The sequence below is a fragment of the Acanthochromis polyacanthus genome, chromosome 4, assembly GCF_021347895.1.
Source record: "Acanthochromis polyacanthus isolate Apoly-LR-REF ecotype Palm Island chromosome 4, KAUST_Apoly_ChrSc, whole genome shotgun sequence".
Lineage (NCBI taxonomy): Eukaryota > Metazoa > Chordata > Actinopteri > Pomacentridae > Acanthochromis > Acanthochromis polyacanthus.
Window position 1 is genome coordinate 39,108,298 of NC_067116.1, and position 18,761 is coordinate 39,127,058.

Genomic DNA, 18,761 nt, shown 5'->3' on the forward strand with positions numbered 1-18,761 from the left:
TGTAGTGCTACTATTGTAGAAGGTAAATAAAAATGAAAATGTACTGAACATATTACTATATAGTAGAGATAGAATGTTTATCGGCCTGTTCCATTTATCAGATTATCGGTATCTGTATTATATTGATAAATTAAATGTTCCTTATCTTGTTCTGCTGCTTTCTCCTCGGTCTGTGACCATTTTTGCTGCTTCTGTGCTATATTTGTTTTCTCCCAAGAGCATTTTAAAGTTTCTTTCTACTGAAAGCGTGTCAGGAACTGTGGTTGTTGTATATTATATAGTAAATGCAGCGACGTAGCAAGGTGTGCACCTTTGCCTTTGCTGTTTTAATATCGTTGTTGTTTTTGGCATTACTGACAGAATCTGTGTTTGCTGGGTTCCTACGTTTGTCTGTTGTCAGAAACTGTCTGTTGTGGTCACTCATCCTGGATTTTAGTCAATGTCTTTCTCAGTTTATGGTTGCCCGTGGTTCCCCTATAATCCACATTACTTCTCAGTATTTTTGGTTTAGTGGCGACAGCATTGATTCTGAAACTTTCGCTCTAAATGTCCAATGATTGATGAAGTTTTCTTTGTCTTTATCTTCAGTCTGGCTCAGTCTCACTAAAGCAGAATAAATCAAAGTCTAACCCTAAAGTTTGCAAAAGAATTGACTCGGTAATCATTGAGAACTTGGCTGGCAGTTTTCCTCACAACTTATCATTGCAAAGAAAAGGGTCCTTGACTAATCAGATTGCTTGGCTAAAAATATTCCTCTTACAAAAAGGATCTGTCCTTGTTATTAGTGCAGCATCTTTTGCTTGATTACTGGTTTGCCCTCATTTCCTGTGTAAGATGCATTATAATCTGTGCATCCGTGTGTCTGGTTGTGGTGAATCTCCGTCATCCTCTCACTCTTGAGAGGATCTTCCATCCATCACCCCTGTACCGGATTTCAACAAGGATTTCTAGAACTTGCTCTGAGCCCTCATTAAAGCGGCAACCCCATTCAGGCTCCCCCGTGAATTTCAAACACGCATTTTTTTCCCTTTGAATAAAACATTTCATCCTGAGGGACGTTGCTATATTTTGTTGAAATCTCTGCAAGATCATTCTTCTCTCTTGAACCCCTGCGGTGCCCAGCTTCATTTTTTTTCTTCCAGCACATCCTCATCTATTTCAAAGAAGTCGACCAGACAGTTGACATCCGGAGTCTGTTTAAAGCTGTTTGAGCGGCAAACATTGAATATGCATGAGTTGTTGGATTAACAGCAAGATTTCCCTCCAAAACTGTTCTCAAATGTTTCAGACAATTAAAAAAATACTCTTAGTAAAACTCACACTAAGATTAGGAAATGGTCACACAGTATTCAGGGCTGGCTCTTTGGTTATCTCATCCAGAGTATGAATGGAGTTTGACATAGTTTAGCTTTAAAAACTTAGTGACTTAGTAATCATTGAATGTTACATTCTGACAGATGTTGCCAAAACTTCTGATCTTCTCAGCAAACCTTACAAATAAAGTAACCAGCAGATAAAACTTTCTCGAAAAAGTCAGTATCAACATTTATTGTTTCTTTTCCAGGCCAAGCAGGGTGCTGTGCCACCAGAGGAGCAGGGACCCAGCATCAAGAACCTGGACTTCTGGTCCAAACTCATCACGCTTATCGTCTCCATCATTGAGGAGGACAAGAACTCCTACACTCCCTGCCTAAACCAGTATGTTTCTATATTTTCTGGGGCTCCAAATTATTTTTTTCATTGGAAACACTGGTGCTACTAATGTTTTAATCTGAAGATATATTCATTGTGTCATCACTATTGTTCTGATATCAGTCCTATAAACTGGTCCGGTTGAACTCCTCACTTGCTGAACATCTGCTATTTTATGACGTTACTATTTACCAATGTTCCCCCAATGCATCGCATGCAGGCTAAATTAAATGCTAGCCAGGTGGCTGCAGTTCACTCAGACAGCTGTGAATCCAACAATTAGTTGGAAAAGAATGAATTAAGGCGTTCTGTTGTCAGATTTGGCCGAATTGAAGGGATTCCATAGCCTAGCCGCGCTAGACTCATGTTCTGAAGGAACAAGGGTCTAGGACCGCTCGACAGGGAGGGAGGCGGGCTAAAAGGTAGTCTTTCAAATCACTCTGCAGCAATTGGGTAGGTATACAACCAATCAGCGCAACGAATAGGCTGACGTAGTTCCTAGAGCACCGACGGAGTGTGGCTAAGTCCCATTAGCTTCCCAACCAGTGGACCCAACTGGTATATTAAGGATTTGCCATATCCTGTCGGCATAAGTCCAAATACGTCTTTCTTCTCAATTAAACACTTCAGTGCCGTCCTTTGTTTATCTTTCAAGTTGAATTTTAGCTTCAAATCTTTAAGGACTGTGGCCAAAGCTGAGTCGAAAGACAACTGTTTATTGTGCACCGGTTGTTTCTGTCAGAATCGTCGCGCCTCTGTCGTCACTTAGTTACGCCCGCCTTCTGACTCTACACTTCATGGTGATTGTAGGAGCATCCAACCTCGAGCCTTATGGAGGGTAACTAGACCCACCCTGGCAGAGAATTAAATTCGTTGCCATGGGTTGTCTAGCGCAGCTAGGCTAGGGATTCCATTCATATAAGAGAACTTTTCTTCAAGCAGAGCATAATTTAAATGTCAATATTCCAGTCGATCATGTTCATCTAATTTTAGGAGGCCAAATTTGTGATCTAGCTCTAGCAATGCATTCAACATTGTGGCAGAGTGTAATGAGCTGCTTTCTCTTTCTTTTGACCTGCACCTAAAATAAAACTGCACCATATTCTACCTGTTCTTGTTGTTCTAACTCTGTTGATTTAAAAGAACTAAAGCGCTGAAGGTTTTTCACATTACTGGACAGGTCTCATGTGGTGGAATCCGATGATTGTTGTTCCCATCCTGTCAATATGATAAACGTGTTTCATCCTTGAATCATCTAAATTTAAATCATTAAAGAGGAGCGATTCAATTTTCCTGCATTTCTCTTATTATCTCCTAAAACTGCACTCTGAAGCTTTCTTCTGCTTGCCTCAGTTTCATATAAGTTCTTTCTCTCCATCAAGGTTTCCCCAGGAGCTCAACGTGGGTAAAATCAGCGCTGAAGTGATGTGGAACCTATTCGCTCAGGATATGATGTACGCAATGGAGGGTGAGTACAAATCGGTCATGAATCTTCTGAGCTGACAAAACTTGTCACAGTCACTGAAGAACCTTTTAGACAGCTGCTAACAGCGGTTTTATGGTTTAAGCACTAATGACCAAAGAGACAGAAGACAATAAACTTAGTTTGTATTCAGAGGGTTGAATTGAATGTCTACGATTTCCAGTTTTTTAGTTTAACTTGGAGGAGCTGAAATGCTTACTGACCTTACCCACTGTAGGTAGCAGAATATGCTGGTTGTTTTTTTTTTGGGGGGGGGGGATTTTTGCAAACAGAGAAGGAAACTTAACATGGATTAATTTTGATCTTGTCTACAGAACATGAAAAAAATCGCCTGTGCAAGAGTGCAGATTACATGAACCTGCACTTTAAGGTCAAGTGGCTGTACAACGAGTACTGCAAAGACCTGCCTTTCTTCAAGAGCAGAGTGCCTGAATATCCTGCGTGAGTATCGCCCTGTTTTACACAGAAACACACAAAGAAAAAAACAAAACATGCAGAAAATCACCCATTTTACAAACGTTGCTCTCCATAGGTGGTTCGAGCCATTTGTCATCCAGTGGCTGGACGAAAACGAGGAAGTGTCTCGTGACTTTCTGCACGGCGCTTTGGAGAGAGACAAAAAAGATGGGGTAAAAGTTTCCAGCTCTCCTCCTTATCTCCCCTTCAGTCCTCTGGAAATGCTGAGTCGCTGTTGTTGTTCAGGCAGAATTACTGTAATCCATCCTTTGTGCTTCTTCTGTCACACAAAAAGTTATCATCCAAAAGTTTTCATCCTCTCTCCCTCCCCCTCTCTGCCCCCCCCCTGCGATCTTCAAAGGCAAAAATAGAAGCACGGACACAGCGGTGCAGACAGGGATTCTTTGGAAGTTTTTTTTTTTTTTAAAGGAGTGTCTGAGATGTGCACGAGCTTAGGGAGGGAGATAACTCTGTTACAGCAGGACATTGTGAATTAATGGCCTTCTACAGTTTTGACTGCAGGAAAGCTGTCCTCACCTCATTACCCAGAATCTCTGGAGTAGCACCTACACACTCACCTCTAGCCAATTAGGAACCAGACGCTAACCAACAGCCAATTACAAGGAGACAGACAGGAGCTCCCACCTGTCACTGGATGGCTGTCTAACTGTCTGTACAGCAGCTTTTCTGTGGGAGGTCTGAAACTCCAGACATGTCCTGAAACATATCAAAGCTCCAGTTTAATATAGCATCTAATAATCCGCCTACATGGTCCTATCTGTGCAGGGGTCACATCTTCCTAGCCTCCTTTCAATCCCAGCTCCTCACCTGCTCCCTAGAATTGCTCTTAAAGTTTCCCCTTTTCATACTTTTTATCCTGTCATTTTTCCCACCTCAGTTTTTAATCTTCCCGTGCATCTTTTCCACCCCTGCAGTTCCAAGTCACTTCAGAACACGCTCTGTTCTCCTGTTCGGTGGTGGACGTCTTCTCCCAGCTCAACCAGAGCTTCGAGATCATCAGGAAGTTAGAGTGTCCGGATCCGCAGATTGTCGGACACTACATGAAGCGATTTGCCAAGGTGAGTGTACTTTTTAACAATAAAAACACCAAAAAGATCTTAAATTGCATACTTTACTGCCCTTAATTTTTAAAATTCTGTAATTTAACTGCAACTATTTCCTGATGATTGATCTTTTTTGTTTTCCTCTGCAGACCATCAGCAACGTACTTCTGTCATATGCTGACATCATCTCCAAGCTGTTTGCAAACTATGTCACCATGGAGAAAGTGGTTAGTGGCCAAAGACATGACCTATATTGAGACATTTATTGTATCCTTACCTTTAGTTTTAGCCTTATTATAGTTTTTGTAATTTTTGTATTTTTTGTGTTACTTCTTCCAAGCCTCATCTTTACCTATGTAGCTGCTGTAACATGTAAATTTCCCTGTTGAGGGATCAATAAAGTTTGACTTAGCTTAGCTTAGCTTGTGTAGAGCCAACTGGACTCAGTCAATGGCAAAATATCACATCTATTGTTATATTATTGTTATATTATTATTATATTAGTTGTATCTCAGGTTTCAAAATGTTTTCGTGACTATTTCAGATGTACATGTGCCATCTTTTTCCAGCCCTGCATCCTGATCAACAACATCCAGCAGCTGAGGGTTCAGTTGGAGAAGATGTTTGAAGCTATGGGTGGAAAAGACGTGAGTGACTCAGCTCCAGATATCTTTATATAAGTTTTTGTTTTCATGGCTGCATAACCTTTCCTGCCAGGTCACCTCGACCAAGCTTTGTTTTCTTGTTTGTACTTCAGCTGTGTGTGGAGGCGAGTGATATCCTGAAAGACCTGCAGGTTAAGCTCAACAATGTCATGGATGATCTCAGCAGGGTCTTTGCTGTCAGGTAGAGACACGCTCACGCACAGTTCTATACAAGTATAAAGTGCAAGCTACATCTCTGCAGCACGTACTTCACTAAAATAATCTTTTCCTCTATAGTTTCCAGCCTCATATTGAGGAGAATGTGAAGCAGATGGGAGACATCTTGGCTCAGGTGAAGGGAACCTCAAATGTGGGAAATGCCAGCAGTGTAGCCCAGGATGCTGACAATGTCCTGCAGCCAATCATGGAGTTTCTGGACAGCAAGTGAGACAATCTATCAATTAACTGATTGCAATCAAGGACTGCTCAGTTTTCAATGCATAATTGTTATGTAACCTTTTTACCTAATGCTAGACAAAGTTGTTGAAGGCTTGTTTTAGTCTTATGGATATGCTGAAAGGTTGAGTTAGCATAGTTTAGGGAATATGTGTCTATACTGTATCCCTTTTCAGCTAAATAATGGAAGTCTCATGTTTCCAGAATATGTCTTTCACTTGTTCTAATTTCTCAGAATACTGCAATCATGGCTCATTTCATCGTGACTGTATAACTCGTGGTTTTAATCCTGTTCTAAACGGGCTGTTTCGGTGTCTGTAGCTTAAAATGCAGTTGAGTTGCTGCATTCCATGCCACTTTTAGGAAGAAGACTCTTTCTGATTCTAGTATTGACAGTGCAGAACAGTTGATAGTAGCACCAAATACAGATGTGTGACACCAGGATTTTCGCTTCTTTCTCTTAGAGAGATCATGTTACATGGAAATATCACTGAATTTACAGCACAGACGTTTAGCTTGTCTATTGTTGTCTAAACCCTGGAAATGAGAACAGTTTTATTGGTAATTTGTGCTATTAAAATGCAGTCCCTGTGAGCACAGAGAGCAGGAGAGAAGCATACCGATGAGCTTATGTTGAACTGAGACACATATGGCAAGATGAAAACACATTAACCCCAAGTGTTCTTGTTTATTGGTTTCGAATCAGCCTTACAGTTTCCACCATCTCTGAATGTTCCTTAGCTTTGCAGCTTCACCAGAGCTCCAATAAACACATTAACCCCAAGTGTTCTTGTTTATTGGTTTCGAATCAGCCTTAAAGTTTCCACCATCTCTGAATGTTCCTTAGCTTTGCAGCTTCACCAGAGCTCCAACCTGTGGGCATAGACTTAAAGCTATTGGTACCATTAGCCACATTAGCTGCACAATGCGTTATCACTAAGGATTTACGTACTGTTGTGGTGAAATTGCTGTCAATAATAAGTATAAAAGTACTGCACTAAATCTTCTCACTAGAGCTGAGGAGCAATTACACCAGTAAACCACATGTGGCAACTTTCACTGCAGGAAATTTATACTTGAAGAATGTGTGAGAATTATTACACCTCATTCAGACTTCTTTTAGAGACAAAGGAAGGGTTTCAAAGGCATTCATGGGTTTCTCTGACTCTTTATGAGTGTAGAAGTACTGACATCTCCTAAAATCTGACCCTTTTTGCTTTTCTGAAAAGTCTTCTTTTGATAATGAGAGGATTCCTCACAGCCACCGCTCCTTTCTATCTTCTTTTTACGATGCCTGCCTCCCCTACTGCGTAATATTCATCTCTGATTTCTTTCTTGTGTGTGTCTCTCTCTCTCTCTCTCGCCAGCCTGACTTTGTTTGCTAAGATCTGTGAGAAGACGGTGCTGAAGCGAGTGTTGAAGGAGCTGTGGAAGCTGGTGATGAACACCATGGAGAAGACCATTGTTCTGCCGCCGCTCACAGATCAAACGGTGAGAGCATGCAGAGGAATCAATACACAATTGCACACAGAATAAACGGCAAGTCATATAGATTGTATTAGAGGATAAATATGCACACGGAGACACATAGAAACACAAGCTTAGAGTAAATGTTCCGACAAAGAGAGATGAATTTTTCATGTTTTCTAATGGCATCGGCAGCGATAAGCAGAAAGAATGATTTACAAAGCACCTAATACACATAATCCACACATGCACACTTGCGTTTTTTACACACTCCTCCAACTGCCAAGGCGGCATCAAAAGAAAATGGAGAAGGAGGTGGAGAATGAGGAAAGGGAATACAAAGGCAGACATTTCGTGTGTGTTCAGATTCAAGATGGCCCTCGTATAAACAAAAGATCAAACTGCTTTTGCATCACATCTATATCCTCCTCTCAGCCCCTACACACACTATGTTCAACATTGCCCCCCAGTGCCTTCATTCTTCCAAGCAATCAAGATGAAAACCCTTTTAAAAATCAGAAAAAAAAGAATAAAGGATTGCACCATATCATTCTAACACCAGCTCATGGCTGCTCTCCAGTATGTCAGCCAGCAATTATTTGGAGATTTCTGATTTGTGAGTAACTCAGTGGCAGAAACTTTTTTTTTGCCCAAAGGATCTGGCCTACTTCCAAAAAGAATCATACATTTTGGAAAGCAGCCTCTTGTTTTTTTGGTTCTTGTTTGTTTGGGTTTTTTTGTTTTGGATATATGTGTTCTTATGTATGTTTGGTTAATGACTAAAGAGCCTCATATCACTGATAATAATCTCGTGTTTTTACAGCTGCTGGTTCATTTTAAGGAGCCAGTTTAGTTTATCTCAAGGGGAACAAAGAAATTAAAGAAGTTTTGAGTGACAAATTCTTAATTTAAAGTTGCTATTTAAAGCTAATTTGCTATATTAGCAAGAGATTTGGTGCAGTAAAGAAACTTAGTTATGGCAGCTGCTCAGTTTTCAACCTGTAGCCACTCCAGGATTTAGACAGGTGTCAATTGGTCCCTCCAGCCCTGCGGCCCGAACTCGTATTTTTGATTGATGTGGGGCTCTTTGCAGCTTGACTGACCCTTCTCTCTGGTTGTTGTTGTTGTGATTACTATTACATCCTGCTCCCACCGCTCTCCCTCCACAGATGATTGTAAGTACAGCACTCCTGCGTGTCTGTCTGTCTGTCAGTCCACGGTGGTCGACTCTCTGCTATATGTGGCTGCGATCTTCCCCTGTTTTCTTTCCCCAGCATCTCACCGTCTCCGATCTGTCCCATCCTCTCCTCTACTTTCTCCTCATCTCTTCTCCAACTCTGTCTCTCTGTTTGAGAAGACAGAAGCATGGTGCATTCCTGACTCGTTCTGATAGGTTCCACCTCTTCCCCTCAGCAATCTTCACCAATCAGTGCCCTCCCCGTTCCCTCTTTTATTCTGCTGTCTTCTTCTTCCTGAACACTCTCCTCAACCAGGAAGTGGTATTCCTCTTTTTGCACCTGGTGTTGCCTTGTTTCTTCTTCATGCATTGTGTCCTTATACTGGGACTCTGGTGGGGTGACTCTGATCTCTCGGTGGCTTGGTATCTGGTGTCCAGCCTCTCCCTTTTTCTGATCCTCTCCCCCACTGTCCCCCACCTCTCCCACCTTTCCTTACCTGTTTGAACTGTGTCCTGCCCTCCCACCCCCTACTGTGGGTTTGTTGCTTGCATCTGATCTATTTCAACACTGCAGTCTCCTCTCAGTAAACTGTACAACACTGTACTGCACTGTATGTCTCTGCAGACCTGTCCTGTTGGTCGGTCCTGGTTTGGTTTCATGTCCTGTTGTTACTCTGATGATTGTAATGATGATTCCTAAGAGCGGTTATTGGTTTTGGTTGATGTTGGTTAACAAAGTGCAGTCAGTGTGCTGTGTGAAAATGCTAATGATGTCTTACAGCTCTATGGGATGCCTTCTTGACGTACAAATGTTCATAATGTCACACTTTAAAGACACTTGAGAATATTTTCTCTGATCTACTTGATAGTGCACTAGCAGAAAAAAGTGCAGTGCTGCATATGAAATGATGCATTTTTTGTTTCTAATGAACAAGATTGATGCATGTTTTTCCAGCAATGCGATCTGTGATGTTGATTTATTGTCAAAAATCATTTTTTTTAAAAAAAGGACAAAATGATTACTTAGTGGCACTTTGGAGAGAAGTCATCACATCGAGCTTTAATGTGTTGAATAATGCATTTTTCAGAGTTCCCTCTTGAAAGGAATGGCTAAACATTTAAGAAATACAATGTTTATTTGCAGCGAATTACCTTAGAAGCTCTCACGTCTGTCGGCTAAATATGGAGCTCAAGCTATAATTTGGCAGAAAGACTGGTAACAGGGAATCACAGCTAGCCTGGCTCACTCCAGAGTTTTAAAAATATCTGTCCACCAACACCTATGGAACCTAGTCATTATGCTTGGTCTCTGGTGAAAATAATATCTTTATTCTTACCCTGTTCATGTGTTTTAATGGTATTTGTTATCAGAAAAAGGCCCAAATTCGGTCTGCCAGGGTTTGTGATTTAACAAACGTTAATCAAAATGTTGCAAAAATGTGCATTCCCATGTATTTGATTGGCAAATACATAGCTCCACTTCCAGAAGTATTCATCCAATCACATCCAAAGAGTAGCTTTACTCTGTATGCAAAATTAATCAAATGGTGTCCTTTCTTAGGCTTCATGTTTGATGGACAGACCTGAGTGTGATATCAAGTTCCCTTTTCTACCTCATAGAAAGAAAGACAGTTGTACTTAAATCGTATAAAGTGTACTTTAGCTGCTCTTTAATTGTGGGTTGTATTTTATTTTATTAATAGGAAAGATTGTATGATAAGTTGCATTCAGCTTTTTACTGTTTTTTCAATACTGCCTCTTGTCACTGCTTTCGCTTTAAATAGATTGTCAATGCATTTCAAGTGGCCAAGCCCCAATTTCAAACCACGTAGTGTGGTTCCATTGATGTAGTCTGCTATAAAAAGTCTCAGTAATTATCATCAGAATGGATTTGAATGCATCAGAGTAAAGGCAAGGCGTATTTCTGTGCATCATTTGCTAATGTTTACTATTATTCTTTGGCAAGCAGCAACTTGTTAGACATTTTTCTGTGTCTTAAACAAGCCACAAAATCTCCTATTGCTCTGGAAAGCAAAACAACTAACTGACAATAGGTGGCATCTCTGACAATGTCGTCAAATTTTGTCTGCTTTTTGCAAAGCGACAGATGCACTTTTGATTGCACACTCTCGTCTAGCCAGTGAGAGTGAAGTCAGACAGCAGGGACTGGCCACTGCTCGAAGTATTAACCACATGCTCTCTTTCCAGGGGAGGCTGAAGAGTGCTTCTCACAGTGATGTAAGGACTAAACCCCTTCAGATCAATGTGTCTCGTCTCTCTCCTCTATGTCCTCTCTGCGTGTCTATGTCTCTCTCCCTCAGCTCCCCAGTCAAACAAAGCAGTGGAAATACTGATTTTTCACTTTTGTGTTTACACTATAATTCTATGTAGTTCTGTGTATTTGCTGTGAAAATACCTCTATCAGATGCTGCACTGCCAGCCTCACCACATGCTATACACTGATGTACATGCAGACATCTGAGACCACAAGTAATGGTCACTTTAACCTCTGAACCCCAAGCATTTCATTGCTCCTCTCATATTGTTATTCACTGTAAGCTAATTTTGCAGTGCAATATAAATTCCCACATTTCTATGGAAACAGCACAGCCGTGGTTAGAAGCAGTGAGAAGTCCAAAGTATTTTTTGTACAGTATATCAAAAATCTAATGCTAGAAATCATCCAAAAAATATATATATATTTATAAGAAAAATTTGTTTGATTGTTAATTTTTGAAATGAAATCAAAATTCTAACCACAGGTGTTACCAGTACTAGAAAATATGGTCACTCTACCAACTTTGTATCTTATAATTTACATTTTTAAATTGTTTTTGCACTGATTCACACTCTACTCTTTGTGTAGCCTGCAGTTCATCCTAAAAATCCCAGAATTTTTGTTACACGACTGTTGGTCGCAGCTCAGTCACTAATGGCTTCTCCGTTACGCCAAGGAGTGCAGAATTTTTAGTTTTTGATAGATTTTTATTTTTTTTTTGGAGATGTGGAAAAACGTGATTGTGATGAAATTTCACATTCTTCCATCAGAACAATGCGTCACCGATGAATAGTTCAAGGACTAAAAGCTGAAAATTGGACAGTTCTTTCTGTTTTCACCATTTCTGACTCTGATAAATGGTATAATTTTGGTGACGCGTGCCTTTTTGGGGTTCAGAGGGTTAATTCGAGTCCGATTTCATAAACGCGCTCTTTTGTAGCATGGTAGTTTGGCTACATTGCTGACACACGACAGTGAGGAAAAATGGGGCGTGGTACAACTGCCATCAACATTACAGATAAATCACAGAGCTTCAGACAAGCCACTGATGATTAGCATTTATAGGGGCAGAAAAAATTGGCATTGAAATGATTGTTAGACTGATCACAGCAGCCTCTCCAGCAAAAAGGCGCGTCTATCTGCCCTGTTTTGTAATAATTTAGCACAGTGTGGCCACGGAGAAAGGCTCTCACAACAGAAATAACAACACAGATTCACACAGCTTCTGAAGTGGACACGGTTTTCATAATGATATTCCTCCAAGAAGCATATATGTTGTTCAGTTTTTTTGGGGTTGTTTGTAGGACTAAGAAAACAAGCTACACAAGAGTTTATTGTAAAACCGTATTTTATGTTTAGGCTGTAACCAAAGATAAGAGGTGAAGGTGCTGTCGGCAGCATTTAGTGATACATTCTATCACCAGAGTATTGCATTAGGCTGGACTTCCAGTAAAACCTGCGTACATCACAGTGCAACTGTATAGATGCTACGTGTGTGTGTGTGTGTTACTGAGTGTGCATGTGTGTTACTGAGTGCATGTCTCCTTTCTTGCCCTCACTACGAGCTGAGTCACTTTCCCTTCTTCTTTGTACTGAGATGTCTCACTGTGTGTTTGTGTGGATCTGTGCGGCGGAGTGTAATGTTTTGGAATGAATAAAACACAGATAAGTGTGATAACGGCACTTGAAAGGAAAAATACCTTGACATCTGTAAAGCGGCTTAGAGTGACTGTTTATGAGTGTGTGTGTCAGACATGTCGCTGTCCTCTGTGTGACACTAAGCCGTGTACCGCTGCCCTGTTTTGTCGTGATAATAACAATACTCTCCTCTCTCTCTGCTCGTCTACCTTTCTCGTTTCTCCTCCTCTCTTTCTGTCTCTTCCAGGGCACTCAGCTCATCTTTAACGCTGCCAAGGAGCTCGGACAGCTGTCCAAGCTGAAGGTACGATATGTTTTCTACACAGTGATGCTCTGGGCTTGACACCAGGGCTTTATACCGACGCTCTAATCGCTTAGAAAATATGAAGAAGAACGAATAAACGGACAAATTGGTCATTTTGCTTCTTTGTGCTTCTTACACTGTCGTCTTAAAGGAGCATATGGTTCGAGAGGAGGCCAAAGCACTAACGCCCAAGCAGTGTGCAGTGATAGAGCTGGCTCTGGACACCATCAAGGTAAAGATTCACTGTTGTACTTTCAATATATCTATGTGTAGGAGCATGGGAAATACTCTGGGGAAAACATTTTAAAGTTCTCATGCAGTGAAAATCCATTTCTGTTGTGTTTTGTAGTTATTTTAAGCTTGGAGCTGTTGAATCAAAGCTGTTAAGATTCACTGTTGCCATCTTGCCAAGAGTCTTTATGCACTCCCAATGTCTCAGTGAAGACACAGTAAATTACTTTAAATTTGATGGCAGTTTTATTACATCCATCAGGAAATCCTGAATCCTTAGCATGTTGTGCAGCGGATGTGGCTAACATTACCATCAGCTTCAATCGTATGCACACGTCAGAGCTCAGTGGAAACTGTAGGGCAAAGAGACATCAGAGATGGTAGAAACTTTAATTTTAAGCCAATAAACACGGACTACATGGGTCACTGTGTTTTCAGTCCAGCCTGCACTCAGCTGTTGATTTTTTTCTCCCGCTCTCTGTGCTCACATAAACTGTAATTTGCCACATCTGAATTCCCAGTAATGCTGTTCTCATTTACACATTTCTCTGTTTCTGTTGTCAGACAACGGAAAGGAGCATGAGATAGCGGTTGAAACACAGCCCATTAGGACTACATGTTAACAAGGAGTCACTTTAGAGCCATTTCCAGGCTGCTGCTCTGAACTGCTAAAATATTAATTTTGTAGCCCCACTGTTGTTTGACAAACTCACCAAACACACAGAGTTAAAGGCAACGGATATGCTATGAATTCTGTGATATTTCCATGTAAAAGGGATCATTCAGAGGGAAAGCTAAAGCATTCTGTGGGATCTTTTAGCTGCAAAACTTGCATCTAACTTTTGTGTAAGTTAGATGCAAATAAATCTGGAAACAATACACCAAACTGAGAGCTTGTTCCCTTTGTAGATTTTTATTTCTCTGTGGAAAAATTGTGTCAGCTGTCATAAAACCCAAAGTTTAAACCCACAAACCTTAAAAATTGTAGATAAGAGTTTAATTTATCTTTAAGTTGGATTAAAAAAGTGAGAAATAAGGCATATTAAAATTGACTTTTCAATCATAAAATATCTCTTTTACAAGATAGCACAATAACTTTGAAAGCACCAAAATAATTCACTGTGTTTAGAATTCTACAGGGACCTAAGATGTCTGAAATTATATACATATTTAATTGATTCTTCAGGGGGTTTACTGAGTTGTTATTAGTGGATCCAAAATTTCAAACAGCAGAGAGACAAACCGTCATGACTTGCGTCAAAGTCAATTTGCAATCCAGAAAAATACAGATATGCACTTTCCCTGAATAATTTGCTCATCATTTTTTTCTATTAATTATTAACAATTTGGTCTGTGGAACATCAGGAAATGGTGAAATATGGAAATCCCAATTTCCTAGAGCGCTAAACAATGCAATAAAATGTCCGACCTACTGTCCAGATCCCCAAAATATTCAATTTACGGTCATGCAAAACAAGAAAAAGCAGCCAATACTCACATTCTTAAATCAAGAACCATCAAACGTTTGGTTAGCTTGGATAAATAATTAAAAACTCATGAGTGAATCGACAAAATGAGTCGGTGTTGCAGCTCAGTGTGTGTGAATGTTTGACTCCCTTTGCTCTCATCAGAACAAAGGGATTCTCAGGAGCGCCACACATCACAGTAGCAGTTCACTCTGTCAGATAATTGCTCCACTATGTTCAATCATTGCTCAGGTTTCCTTCTTTGAACGTCTGCTGCAGTGCAGTGTCGGTAAACAGCTATTTTCTGCTCTGTCTGTCTGCCTTTTTTTTCTGTATTTTAGCAATATTTCCATGCTGGCGGTGTTGGCCTGAAGAAGACTTTCCTGGAGAAGAGTCCTGACCTCCTGTCTCTCCACTACGCCTTGTCACTCTACACACAAGCTACAGACAAACTCATTAAGACCTTTGTCCAGTCACAGAATGCACAAGGTAACCTACTGCTCTTTGCTCTCTGCTTTTGGATTCTCTTTACTTTCCAGGCCCTTCGTTGGCTTAATTTTCCTGTTGCATAATTCTCCGATGGATTCCTGCTTCTCTGCTCTCCGAGGACCCCGTGTCTCCTGCTACCTCTATTGACGATAGGGTTTCCCAAATGCCAAGCCGCATATCCTGAAACTACCTCACATGCTTTGTAGAGCATAAAGTGGAGACTGTGGCAGCACAATATTTATCCCTCAGTGCTCGGAAACGCTGAGTCTCCTGGTAGCCAGCCTCCGGAAGCACGGCGACTATTCTTTACATGATCTGACAGCTATTTGCAATGAAAAAAACAAACCGAAGCCCACCCCCTCTTTTCTCCCTGTTCTTTGATTCCTTTGCTCAGCCTCCGTCCCACCGTCAGATAGCTACAGAACAGCCGTCATCTTTGCGGAAGCTGATGCTGACATGCTGTCCCCGAGCGCCGCCGGTAGAAATGCCATTTGAGTGGATGGTCGTTGAAAATTTAATTAGGCAGAATGCCGTGTGGTTTTTTTGCTGCATACCGAAGTGTGTTTTGCAGTGCTGGATCCCAGTGAGCTGTGCATGTCGCGAGATCAAAAGAATAAATGAAAGGAGGAGCGGATTCAATTGATAGCTTCTCACAACTCCTCGGAAAATGCATATTCATGTCGTTTTTCTACTCTGTAATTCTTCAGTTCATCCTCTGCAAACCTCATATTTCTACGTGTCTCTTCTTGTCCAGTTCAGCAGTCACTTCACCCGCTGAAGCGTCACATTTTTAACTCACGTCGGTGCAATATAAAGTTCTCAGTTCTATGGAAAGAAGGAAGGAATTCAGTAGAAATGCCCCCAACTTCAGAAAAAATACATCCATATGTTGTTTATCTAGTTTGTAATTCTTCAATTCAGCCTCTACAAACCTCTGTCTCTTCTTGCCCAGTTCAACAGTCCCTTCACCCTCTGAAACTCAAGCAAGGTTCTCTGCTTTTTTTTTGAAGGAGTGGAGTCAGTAGAAATGCCTTAAGTTCCCCCCAACTTCAAGAAAAATGCATATACATGTTTTTTTTCCCTACTCTTTTTCTCCTTTTTTATGGCTACACCCTCTTCTTGTCCAGTTCAACAGTCACTTCACCCTCTAAACTTCAAGCAGTTTCTTTGCATTTTTTTTGCTCCTGTGACATTTTTGAATATCTTTTTGCAATTTTTACAGTACTAAGTTCTGCACCTCTCTGGAAAGAAGGAGCAGATTCAGTAGAAATGCCTGTTTCTTCCCAATGTCAGGAAAAAAAATGCTTATGCATGTTGTTTTTTGATTGCATAATTCTTAAATTCATCCTCTGCAAACCTCCTATTTCTACATGTCTCGTCTTGCCCAGTTCAACAATTACTTCACCCTCCAAACCCCAAGCACGTTTCTTTGTGTTTTTTGCTCCTTTCACATTATTTACAAATTTTTCCAATGTTTTTTTTTTTTTTTGCAGTTTTTGCATTAGAAGTCCTGCATCTCTATGTACAGAAGAACCATATTCACTGGAAATGCTCCAGTTTCTTCCCAACTTCAGGAAAAAGTTCCTCAGTTAAACCTCTGCAAACCTCATACTTCTACTCGTTTCTACTTTTTTTGTCTACACCCTCCACTTGCCAGGTTCAGTAGTCACTTCACCCCTTAAACCTCAGGGAAGTTTCTCTACGTTGTCAGGCTCCTTCCATATTTTAACTCATGTCAGTGCAACAAAAAGTCCTAGATCTCTAGAGAAAGAAGGAGCAGATTTAGTAGAAATGCACCCAAATTCTGTAGAAATGCTTATACATTTTGCTTTTCTGCTCTCTAATTCTTAGATTCTACCTCTATACAAACCTCATATTTCTATGTCTCTCGTTTTTCTGTCCACTCTCTCTTCTTGCCCAGTTCAACGGTCACTTTAATCCTCTGAATCCAAGTATTTTCTTTGCGTTTTTTGCTCCTGTGACATTTCTAACTCACTTTAGTGCAATAAATAATTGAAAGAAGGAACAAATTTAACAGAAATGCCCCCGACTTCAGTAGAAATGCATATACATGTTGTTTTTCTACTCTGTAATTCTTCAATTCAACATCTGCAAACCTCATATTTCTGCGTGTCTCTCCTCTCTCTGTCTACTCCCTCTTCCTGCCCCGTCTGTGGGCCAGTGTTCGGCGGGAAGGGGGTGAGATTCACCACTAGTGAGGATGTTTACCCAGAGAAGGGTATGTGACACTCAGGCTCGGAGGGGCCTTGAGACATCCAGGATTACCAGAAAGCCTCCAGGACAAAGCCCAAACTCCCCTCCACCACCTCCCACCACCACCTCCCATATGCATCCTGAAACCAACCCCTCCTCCTTGCCTGCTCTAATTCATCCCAACAGACAAATGCAATGCACAGATTGAACCTCGTTTTTTTTTTCTTTTCCTTTTTTGCACACACATACAGCACAACAATAAGCATACTGACTTTATGCATTCATGCATGAAATGTACACACTGATGTCTGTATGTACGGAGCTGCATTGAATACATACGCCCAGGACGGTATGTATGAGCAGACACTGAAGCATGATGTGCGGACATCAGAGAAAAATAATAGAAATGCATTAAAGTGTGGAGGAATTCTGATGCAGCATGATGTCATAGAGAGAAGCCAAAGGGCCGAGTGTGTGTGATGGTGTGACTGTGTGTGTGTTCACGTGGACGAGTGACTGACGGAGCTGAGCAATGTGACTGACTGAGGCTCTCCTTAAGGTCGCAGAAGTTCTGAGTACTATCTGTCTTCAGTGAGGAAATCCTCCAACATTGCTGCCGCTCTCGCTGGGTTTTTTTTCTTCTATATTTTTGAAATGCTGATGAAGAGGAGTAGGATTAATATGAAGATGATGATGGCTGCTGGCTCAGTTTGTCTGGGAGGGTTCGCTGTCCTTGCCTGCTCTATCATCAAACACAGGCGGAGGCGGGCGCACACAAAAACACCCACACAGCTCCCTAAAGCAGCGATGAGAAAGGCTGCTCGACTCATCCCACCACAGATTGAGCCAATCGGAAACAGTCCCTCAGGTCAGGTGGTCTGATTTCTGTCGCTTTAGATTAAGATATAAAGATCTGACTCTTCCTCACATGCGGTTTTATTCACACACACACACACACACATGATGCGATGCTGCAGCTGTGCATTCAGCTAATTCAGTCGCTGCTGTCATATCGACGCCTTGATGATTATTATTACACAGATTGACAGCTGAAAGTGAAAGTGTTAACACTCCAGGAAGAGAAACTCAGAAGTAGATCAGTTGCACACCAGGCTGCATTGTTTTTCTAAGGAAAGAGGCCAAAGACAGGAATTTGGAAGCAAAGAAAATGCTATCTGAATCTGTTAGCCTTTGGCAATTTTTTTATTTTTTCTGTAATCTTCACCTGCATAGCAGTTAGTCTTATTCTGAAAATAAGCAATAAATTAACGAATATTTAAAGTGGGAATAGTTTATTACCAAAGCAGTGTTAAATAAATTGCAGTCAGCTGTAAGGAATGTCATTTTGGAAATTTCAAGCACCAATATTACATGTGATGGTTAAGAAAATATATGACAGAAGCTCATACATAATCAAATGAACATCCTGTTCAGCTTGTGTCATATAGTTGGATTAATATAGAAATAATTGCTTTAAATGTAAAGAAAGACAATAATAATTTTAATTTATGAAGAGCCAAAACTTAATTGAGACATGTAACCATCATGGGAGGTTGATGACATCATACAAAGTGGCTGCCTCCATGAAGAAAACATGATAGGCGGTTCAACTCAATCGAGCGCTCGATTTCGATGGTCGCCAGGTCACCATTTGCGACGTTTTTAGTCGCAAATGGCGACCCGGCGACCGTCTAAATCGACC

The 18,761-nt window shown here is 40.9% G+C and overlaps 1 protein-coding gene across 1 annotated transcript in view; it reads left to right on the forward strand.

Moving 5' to 3' along the window:
- unc13a (unc-13 homolog A (C. elegans)) overlaps positions 1-18,761 on the forward strand; it is a 57,993-nt gene that overhangs the window by 31,135 nt on the left and 8,097 nt on the right. Inside the window, exons 26-39 of the mRNA XM_051947035.1 lie at positions 1,565-1,698; positions 3,075-3,160; positions 3,490-3,616; positions 3,708-3,804; positions 4,567-4,710; positions 4,845-4,922; positions 5,265-5,342; positions 5,453-5,541; positions 5,637-5,783; positions 7,163-7,286; positions 12,603-12,659; positions 12,811-12,891; positions 14,698-14,845; positions 17,028-17,084. Coding sequence (XP_051802995.1) covers positions 1,565-1,698; positions 3,075-3,160; positions 3,490-3,616; positions 3,708-3,804; positions 4,567-4,710; positions 4,845-4,922; positions 5,265-5,342; positions 5,453-5,541; positions 5,637-5,783; positions 7,163-7,286; positions 12,603-12,659; positions 12,811-12,891; positions 14,698-14,845; positions 17,028-17,084 — 1,447 coding nt within the window. The remainder of the gene's footprint in view (positions 1-1,564; positions 1,699-3,074; positions 3,161-3,489; positions 3,617-3,707; positions 3,805-4,566; positions 4,711-4,844; positions 4,923-5,264; positions 5,343-5,452; positions 5,542-5,636; positions 5,784-7,162; positions 7,287-12,602; positions 12,660-12,810; positions 12,892-14,697; positions 14,846-17,027; positions 17,085-18,761) is intronic.